This window comes from Camelina sativa, chromosome 5 (assembly GCF_000633955.1).
Source record: "Camelina sativa cultivar DH55 chromosome 5, Cs, whole genome shotgun sequence".
Classification (NCBI taxonomy): domain Eukaryota; kingdom Viridiplantae; phylum Streptophyta; class Magnoliopsida; order Brassicales; family Brassicaceae; genus Camelina; species Camelina sativa.
In genome coordinates, this window is record NC_025689.1 from 7,380,891 (window position 1) to 7,389,691 (window position 8,801).

General features: G+C 36.5%; 1 protein-coding gene across 1 annotated transcript in view; it reads right to left on the reverse strand.

The window, feature by feature from the left end:
- Positions 115–8,801, reverse strand: part of LOC104785984 (protein MOR1-like) — a 14,461-nt gene continuing 5,774 nt past the window's right edge. The window contains exons 6-42 of the mRNA XM_019245230.1: positions 8,585–8,746; positions 8,207–8,271; positions 7,842–7,924; positions 7,661–7,746; positions 7,394–7,507; positions 6,990–7,109; positions 6,745–6,847; positions 6,467–6,603; positions 6,083–6,148; positions 5,837–5,954; positions 5,703–5,761; positions 5,300–5,365; positions 5,054–5,171; positions 4,920–4,978; positions 4,616–4,687; positions 4,426–4,530; positions 4,230–4,335; positions 3,795–3,907; positions 3,597–3,684; positions 3,371–3,471; positions 3,184–3,291; positions 2,962–3,067; positions 2,781–2,860; positions 2,563–2,706; positions 2,379–2,454; positions 2,144–2,268; positions 1,941–2,051; positions 1,710–1,859; positions 1,534–1,608; positions 1,382–1,460; positions 1,186–1,289; positions 1,016–1,111; positions 841–915; positions 671–766; positions 454–555; positions 257–358; positions 115–159 (exon numbers count right to left, since the gene is read on the reverse strand). Coding sequence (XP_019100775.1) covers positions 115–159; positions 257–358; positions 454–555; positions 671–766; positions 841–915; positions 1,016–1,111; positions 1,186–1,289; positions 1,382–1,460; positions 1,534–1,608; positions 1,710–1,859; positions 1,941–2,051; positions 2,144–2,268; positions 2,379–2,454; positions 2,563–2,706; positions 2,781–2,860; positions 2,962–3,067; positions 3,184–3,291; positions 3,371–3,471; positions 3,597–3,684; positions 3,795–3,907; positions 4,230–4,335; positions 4,426–4,530; positions 4,616–4,687; positions 4,920–4,978; positions 5,054–5,171; positions 5,300–5,365; positions 5,703–5,761; positions 5,837–5,954; positions 6,083–6,148; positions 6,467–6,603; positions 6,745–6,847; positions 6,990–7,109; positions 7,394–7,507; positions 7,661–7,746; positions 7,842–7,924; positions 8,207–8,271; positions 8,585–8,746 — 3,615 coding nt within the window. The remainder of the gene's footprint in view (positions 160–256; positions 359–453; positions 556–670; positions 767–840; positions 916–1,015; positions 1,112–1,185; positions 1,290–1,381; positions 1,461–1,533; positions 1,609–1,709; positions 1,860–1,940; positions 2,052–2,143; positions 2,269–2,378; positions 2,455–2,562; positions 2,707–2,780; positions 2,861–2,961; positions 3,068–3,183; positions 3,292–3,370; positions 3,472–3,596; positions 3,685–3,794; positions 3,908–4,229; positions 4,336–4,425; positions 4,531–4,615; positions 4,688–4,919; positions 4,979–5,053; positions 5,172–5,299; positions 5,366–5,702; positions 5,762–5,836; positions 5,955–6,082; positions 6,149–6,466; positions 6,604–6,744; positions 6,848–6,989; positions 7,110–7,393; positions 7,508–7,660; positions 7,747–7,841; positions 7,925–8,206; positions 8,272–8,584; positions 8,747–8,801) is intronic.

Here is an 8,801-nt window from a genome sequence, read left to right on the forward strand (position 1 = left end):
CGGTTGTTTTTGGAACGTAAACCTTCTAAAATATAGGGATATGTCTTTGCCACAGAATATGCTTGGATAATCTGCTTCATCAGCTCCCGCATTTTTTCTCTTACTTTTTCAATGTTATGCCCCAACTGCACCAAGGACAGGGAGTTGAATATAAAGATACTGAAGCACCAATTTTTTTCTAAAAGCATAAGATAAACAGGAATTTTTATAAAGAGGCCAACACCAAGGGAAATTGGATTATTATCCGATGACTAACCTTCTCCGCCAAACAGGGCAGAAATATTGCAGCCTCTGCTTCCGTCATGCAGTATTCTTCATCCCTCAATGTGTTGAAAAGTTCCGGAAGAAACTCAAGCACCTATTCTTACCCAGAGCAAATGAAATTTCATTATTATTGCATGAAAAATAGTGTCAAACATGAACTCTAATAGCAGAATAAACATTACAATTTACCTTTAGCAGACAGGTTGTGTTGGATTTACAGAATTGCAATACAAACCACCTGAGAAGTATATCTAATACTTCTATTATCTCCTTTGAAACAGATGGAAGTGCCTGCGGCGAGATGGAAGGAAGATTACTTTAAAGAAAAATAAATAATAATAAGATCTAGCAGATGAATAAGATTCTAACACAAGATATCCGCATTCTAACATAAGATAGCTGCTACCTTCTGTAGGATCTCCAGCCCATCTACTTGTTTCTTGAAGTCGGGGCTCAACAATCGTTTTTGCAAGTCTTCCCTAAAAAATTTCATCATATCATTCTGCACCAACCACCCAACTTTAGTTATAACATGATCCTAATGCAGAACTCATTTAAATCCTCTAGAAATCAAACCTCAAGATCCTGAATCTGTTCTGGTCGCAGCTCCTCAAATTTTATTCTACGAACCACCACCCTCTCCCTGTCCTCCTGCAATTTAAACACACAAAAAAATATCTATATCAACCTTTTGTCATCCTACACAATACCTATGGAAATATTTACAAATTCTTTGGAAAACTTATCCAACCTTATTGGAGTCCTTAGTATTTAGCAAAGCCTGTGACTGGATAGCTATATCATGGACAGACGTAATAAGACTTGAGCCCTTTGTAGGTACGGCTCTCTTCAGAAACACAAAACTAGTCAGATATTATAAATTGTGTACAAAATTATATAGGTTAAGAGATAGAAACTTACTGATCTGTTTCCTTGCTTCAAGGTACCATTAGAAGTTGATTTTGAAATCTTTGAAACACCTTTAGACACTGGCCCCCCCATAGCTTTTGATGATTCAAATGGTTCTGAAAACAACACCATTAGCTTGAACAGAGAAAAAAAAGCGAATGAAGAAGAGAAAACATGATAATCAGACAACCAGATCATGGAGAGGTACCTTGAACAAATCCTGGTCTTACTTTTTCAAGCACAAGAGCTAGAGCTGGGCCTTGGATATCTTTGAGATGCTTTTCAATCTGAATAAAATGCAAACATCTAATCAGAAATTGTTCTATCCCTGAATAGAACAAGCTAACCCAAGATACCTACAGTTTCTTGTCCACTGACTCTTAAGATCTCAGAAATGCATCCTTCGGCTGCTTTTCGCACATCTGCTGATTTGTCCTGGAAAGATTCATTGAAGCATAACAAATTGAAGTCAATATAAACAGTCGTAATCACTGTTTAAAGCTGATGAGGCGGTATAACAATTTTAGATGAGTCACCGTCATTGCGGTGCTTGCAGGTTTCAGTAAATGTATAGCATCCACAAAGTCACTTAATCCAGTAAGCTGTTTTGTCAACCAATCAAAAAGATCTTTACGTCCTTCTGCTCCCATTTTCCCATCTGTTAGGGCTATTATAATGTAAGGAATCTGCATTAACAGAAAATATGTTTTAGTTGACTAAATTATAGCAACAAGCAAAAGACAAGCCTCAAAAAGATTATCACCAACCATTTTGTCAAGATGAACAGCACCAAGCCACGAATCAAGAGCAGCCAAGGTGCATTCCCTCATGTGCTTCTTGTTGTCACCGAGACATTTCAGAACATCAGACAGAATTCCCTGAAGTAGATAACTCAAGTATTTGGTAAAACTGGCAAGCAGTGATATTTCAGTGTACAAATTATTTTCAATGCTTGACATGTATCACCAACCTTGCTCGCCTTCTCAACAGCTGGCCCCATAGCTGCAGCAACACCTCCAATGGTAGTCAATGTTTGCATAACAAGATTTTTGTTACTATCCAACAGGCGTCCTCTTAGACCACCAAATAATTCTCCTATCGAATGTGACAAAAATTATACATATAACAATAAGGAATCATGACTTCGTTTTGGTATGACAAATCTAAAATAACAGAGAATTATTGGAAAAATTCTGACTTCATACCAGTTCCAGTTGGTTGGATACGTTTATTAGCCTCTTCCAGAATTTTATTGACACCTTCAATTGACTCTAAACGCATCTACAAAATTTTAAACGACTCAATTTTAACTCTACCGCTTAAAATAAGTTTCCACAGAAGAATTGTTAGGTTTAGACAACAAAAGAAGACTTCCAATTTAAAGAGCACCTTCCAATCAGGACTCTCAAAGCCCTTAAGAAGATTAGGGGTAATCTTGCTACTGATATCTTCTCTAGGTAAGCCATCCAGCCCTCCAGCAGATGTTGATGTTGAAACTGACGTCTTAACAACTCTCTTCGGAGCCGCAGTCCCCTGATGAACAGAATATAAGTACAGCAAGAAAAACAAGAAATCCAAAAATCAAGGCAATCCACACAAATGTATACCTCGAAAGGGTTTTTCTCATATTCGGTGTCAAGTGCACTTAGTAGCGCAGGTTTGACATCATTAAGAAACCCTTTAATGTCTGCAAACAGAATTAACATAGTTTGATTCAGTGTTAAGATATGTTATTCTCCAAAACACAAGTTAGACAAAGATAAACAGCTTAAATGAATTCGTAGCTACCTGGACCAACAAACTTGTGTAAAGCACCCAAGAGTTTAATTGTAGCATTTCTGGTGGCAGCTGTACTAGATTGCAGCCCAACATCCTTACAAAAATCTATCAAATCCTGCCAAATGGACAGAAAAATCTCATTAGGTCATAATGTAAAATACCTAGATACTGCAGTTTAATAAACAGGGATTTCAGGAGCTGGGAATTTCGAAGAGGAAAAAACTTCAGAACCTTAAGTTTCAAAAGTGAGACACCAAAGTCATCAACTGCAGAAACCATCCATAACAAGCCTTCACTAAGAACCTTTGGATTCTTGTGCTCTTTCATGATTTTGAAAAGCTACAAACAAAAGCCATATATTGTCATTATGATCATATTAAAAAGAAAGGTAAAGAAAGTTGACCGACCCAGCACTTACCCTCTCGAAAACAAATCCAGGACCAACTGCCTCGCAGAAAGCTGTAAGGCATTTCATAGCAGAAGCTCGTGTCTTTATATCTGCAACTCGTTCACTAGTGCCTAGTGAATTAATAGAAAAACTCACGTAAATTAGCTTAGAACTAATTCTTAAGAAAAAATTAAAATTGGCGTCAGGATTCAGCTTTCATCAACTGAAGGTAGCTTTTTCTTCATCTGATACTAACCTGTTATACAAAGTACGACACATTTCTTAGGAAACTTCGCCGCAGTCGAAGATATGTGAGTGATGATTTCGATGACCTGTTGCTGAACCTGCATTTCCATGTAATAAGCTTATGTACTTAAATAAGAAATCTGGGTGGAGGAGTGTTAATTCTAAAAAACTACAAATAAGAAGAATTAAGATAGAATAACAAGCATACCTGCACATTTTTCTCATTCCAACCAGGAACCGCACACAACAACCGGACCAAGATTTCCACTGACTTGTCTAGTTCTTGTAGACCTTCTATCTCTTCTTTCAAAGCCAAAGTTGCTGCACGGCAATATAATGAAAAAATTGGCAAGCTGATAAATACTTAAAAACAGAAGGGCTAGAAACGAGATGATGTGACATGTGCTAATGCAGCTTTGATCTAAAATCAATAAGAGGCAACATGAAATAGAGCTTCAATATTAATTCAGGAACTTTGCACAACACATTTATACTATGCATAGTGATGAAATTTGATGAAGAACCACTTCAAAATGAGATTAACCACCCAAGCAAAACGGAAAAAATTAAACATAGAAAGAAGCACTAATGATGAAGATAAAAGCATTTGAGAATAAAAGAGTTCTCCAGGCCTTTAACAAACCTTCAAGTCTTTCTTTCCATACAGAGCTCTTTAGCTGAGATATAGTTTCTGGTTTTACAAGAGAACCTAATCTGTTTTCAATCTCTTCAAGACCCATCTCGGCAGGCTAAAAATGAAAATAAAAACAAAGCATTAACACCATAAAAGTCGGCAAGAAGTCAATCACATAACAAATACTAATTTTATATATATGTACCTCGACATCTTCAGGTGGTTCAACAGATTTTGAACCTTCATTCCGTACAGAACCATCTTTTTTGCCTCCACCCGGTTTACCAGTCCCAACCTTCTTGCTTGCAGGCTATAAAATGTTAGCATTTAATGTGATGTTCAAATCATAGTGGAATTGAGAAAGAAAACAAAAAAAAATGTAAGAGAAAACTCACAGCAGAAGGAGCAGGTCTTTTGCCGCTCAACATGCTTGCTGCTGATTTCCTTACAAAGGAAGCTTCTGAGTTCTGCATAATTTTGAAGTGGTATAACTATTGTGTGGATAAAAATGTTAAAAGAACTACCAGGTCAACAGATACGAGACATGAAACCCATTCAACCTCTTAGACAACGAGATGAGAAAAGACAAGGCATCTAATAACAACTATATCAAACATCCCATCTCCACATCCCAGATAAAACTTTTTTTTTTAAAGAACTGAATGTTATTTGACACTGAAGATACGGATAGAAGCATACCCCTGCGGCCGTGCTCCCAACTGAAGATTGAACTGTCACTTTTATATGAAAAGAGCATCCTATTAGAATGGGAAAAAGCCCGCAAACAAAACTTGATGTTCAGATAACGACTGTGTGAAATAAAGCACACAAACCTGAGCTTGTACCAGCTGAGTCACCACCACCAGAGGCTGCAATCAATTCTGAAAGTTTCTTTTTTCTAACATCATCAAGTTTTTCCAACGACCTTTCCAAAGGTCTCATACCTACAGACTAAAATAACCAAAAGATAATAAACATAAGTAAAAGAGTCATTTATCCACATATTCTAATATATGTACAGCATACAACAGACGACAACGGAAATATGTTACTAAAAAAGCACAATATAAAACTAATACCTTAGCTATTGCAGCCAAAGCTGAAAATGCTGCATCCCTCACTTCAGGAGTTCCATCGTTGAGACACTACANCAAAAAAAAATGTAAGAGAAAACTCACAGCAGAAGGAGCAGGTCTTTTGCCGCTCAACATGCTTGCTGCTGATTTCCTTACAAAGGAAGCTTCTGAGTTCTGCATAATTTTGAAGTGGTATAACTATTGTGTGGATAAAAATGTTAAAAGAACTACCAGGTCAACAGATACGAGACATGAAACCCATTCAACCTCTTAGACAACGAGATGAGAAAAGACAAGGCATCTAATAACAACTATATCAAACATCCCATCTCCACATCCCAGATAAAACTTTTTTTTTTAAAGAACTGAATGTTATTTGACACTGAAGATACGGATAGAAGCATACCCCTGCGGCCGTGCTCCCAACTGAAGATTGAACTGTCACTTTTATATGAAAAGAGCATCCTATTAGAATGGGAAAAAGCCCGCAAACAAAACTTGATGTTCAGATAACGACTGTGTGAAATAAAGCACACAAACCTGAGCTTGTACCAGCTGAGTCACCACCACCAGAGGCTGCAATCAATTCTGAAAGTTTCTTTTTTCTAACATCATCAAGTTTTTCCAACGACCTTTCCAAAGGTCTCATACCTACAGACTAAAATAACCAAAAGATAATAAACATAAGTAAAAGAGTCATTTATCCACATATTCTAATATATGTACAGCATACAACAGACGACAACGGAAATATGTTACTAAAAAAGCACAATATAAAACTAATACCTTAGCTATTGCAGCCAAAGCTGAAAATGCTGCATCCCTCACTTCAGGAGTTCCATCGTTGAGACACTACATCATTACAAATTCCAGGCATCCAATTAAGTTGTAAGTTCAAATCATTGATTAGTTTCAAACTTAGAAGTGGTAACAGCGATCAAAAGTCAACTCAATGCTATTGCTACAACAACTAATCATAATACTGCAACATTACATATGTTATCTGTCCTTTTAGCACTAACTTGTTGCATGTGTCTTTTTTTTTTTTTGGGCAAACACTTGTTGCATATATCTATGCTTGCATTATTAAGCAACTACTACTTAACAGTGCCATGTTTTCCTGTACAGTCAAAGTATAATAAGGAGCCATCGGGAACAAAAAATACTAACCTCCATACATAAAGGGACATATTCTTTGTGTGCCTTGAGAATAAGAGCCTTGTTACTTGTTTCAAGACAGGATGTCAACCAGTTCAAAGTTGCAGAACGGACAAGTGGAACTTTGTTTTTTACTGCTGTCTTAACATCTACAAAAGATAGCAAAGTTGGTTGAAATACTGATGAAAGACGGATGCTTAAACAAATTGGTCGCCAAACATCTAAACAAGACAATCATAAGCAAATCAATAGAGCTTTATAAAAAAATTCCAAGATAACATGACTCTTGCCTTCTATAACGTCAACAAGATTCAAACACCCAGCTTTGTACATTGTTTGTAACGTTTGTGTAAGTGGGTCTGCGAGTGATTGCTTTTTCTCTTTCAATTTTTCCTGTTCAAGGAACAAACAGCCACCAAGTTTTGTATCAGCAACCAAAGCCCAGTCTTATCTAAGAAAAGAGTATCAATACTCAAAAGACTTGAAGCATCTTCTTTTAATAATAATTATGAATCAAAGATGACACATGACTCACAAGCAAAACAGGCAGCATAAACCGTGAACTAGCAGAGAAATGTGTTCTTAAACCACGTGCAAGATTTCCAATGGCTTGAATAGCTTCAACTGCAACAGCTAAGTTCACATCCGTGATAAGCTGCAATCGGAAATATTAACAAATATTATCAAACTGAAAGTAAAAGTAACTATGCAGCATTGAATCCTGAACAACAGCAGCGCTGATGCTATTATTGCAACCAGAAAACATTTTAAAACGAATGAACTTCAAATTAATCAATAAGCATAGATATTTGCAGGCTGCTTCATCACCAATTAGATAATGCTGCACTTACAGAGCTAAAGCATACAAAGGATTTTAAGATGTTAACATGTAAATATCAGCAATGCTGCCTAAACTTCTTATCATGAAAAGTTAAATACCTTCTTTAAGGTTCGACAAATCTCTGAAAAATCACCAGGAGCTATCTTTTTAGTCGAAGCAAGCTTTGTTAGCTCTGCAACAGCCTCTTTACGTTCTGACCACTTTGTAGCTTTCTAAAAGGGATACATCGTTAGTTCGTGTAATGTGTCAAATGCAATCAATATGGAAAGTAAGTGGTATAGTATAAAAAGTTATCTCAGTGAAGGACAACCACAAGAAATAAAACATAATAAATTAAAATAAGGCATTAAGAATCCAAAACTCACCACTCCGTCCCAGAAACCAGACTTCTCCAAAGGAGTCAAAATATCCACAGGATCCATAAGATCATACTCATCTATTTCCTGGGGGGCTGATAGTAAAGAGTAGATAAAATAGAATCAAAGTAAGCAGACTTCTCAAGATTGCTTGATGAAGAAACAATTTATTGACGTACAAGCTACTTACCATCAGCAAGAGCTTCTTCACTGGGCCTATCGCCCACAACATCGGAACTAGCTTCTGCCTCTGGCTCCTTGTCTTGCTCAGATCTTCAAAATTAAAATACAGATATAATCACATTGCAGCTTTTTAAAATCATGTTAGGACTTTTTCACTTTAAAATTCACGCAGGCGACGAAAAGGTCTTGAAACCAAAAAGTAATCCTCATGCATACTAATTCAATTATTCAGAAACCTGACAAAAGCACATTGAGTATTCACAAAGCATAGGCTAGATTACGGTGAAATCAAAAATATTAATGGAAGTTCCAATGAATAAATAAAGATGTAACATAGGAAAAAAAACAATTGTTATCGTATTTAGTAGTTACCTTATCTTTCGAGTAGGCTTGGCACCCCCTGAAACATTGGCAAGCTCAGCGTCCAGCTCTTTTTTCTTACAGGGTAACAATGAAATAAAATATTAGTGTTTGCAAAGAGCACAAGAGAATAATTCAAAGTATAAATAGAACTTCTTCCACTGTTTTTCTAATATAACTTAATAGGAAAAATCTCAAATCATGGGCAGAATTTACAACCAAGAGTGTGGTTCTTATTGGCGCTGGGTTTTATCTTCTATCAGTTATGACTAGAATTAGAAACCTCTATTTCAGTTTTCCAACTCCAAGAAAAAGCAAGAGGAATTGATCCAGTTTATATCACCTTGGCAACATAGCTAATGCAAATGTACGGATCAACAGAAATCTTACCATTGTATCCCTCATTTTCTCAAACAATATAGACTTTACAGGGTCTTTTCCAATCCAACGGCATAGCTCAAGAGTCACCCCTTTGGCAGATGCACGGACATTCTGATCTTGATGGTCGAAAAGTTCAGGAAGCATCTTTAAAATCCGTTTGGGTGGAATAACCTTTGATCCAAATTCACTAAGGTAGAAACAAACTAGGGTCATTATTTCAGAAAAA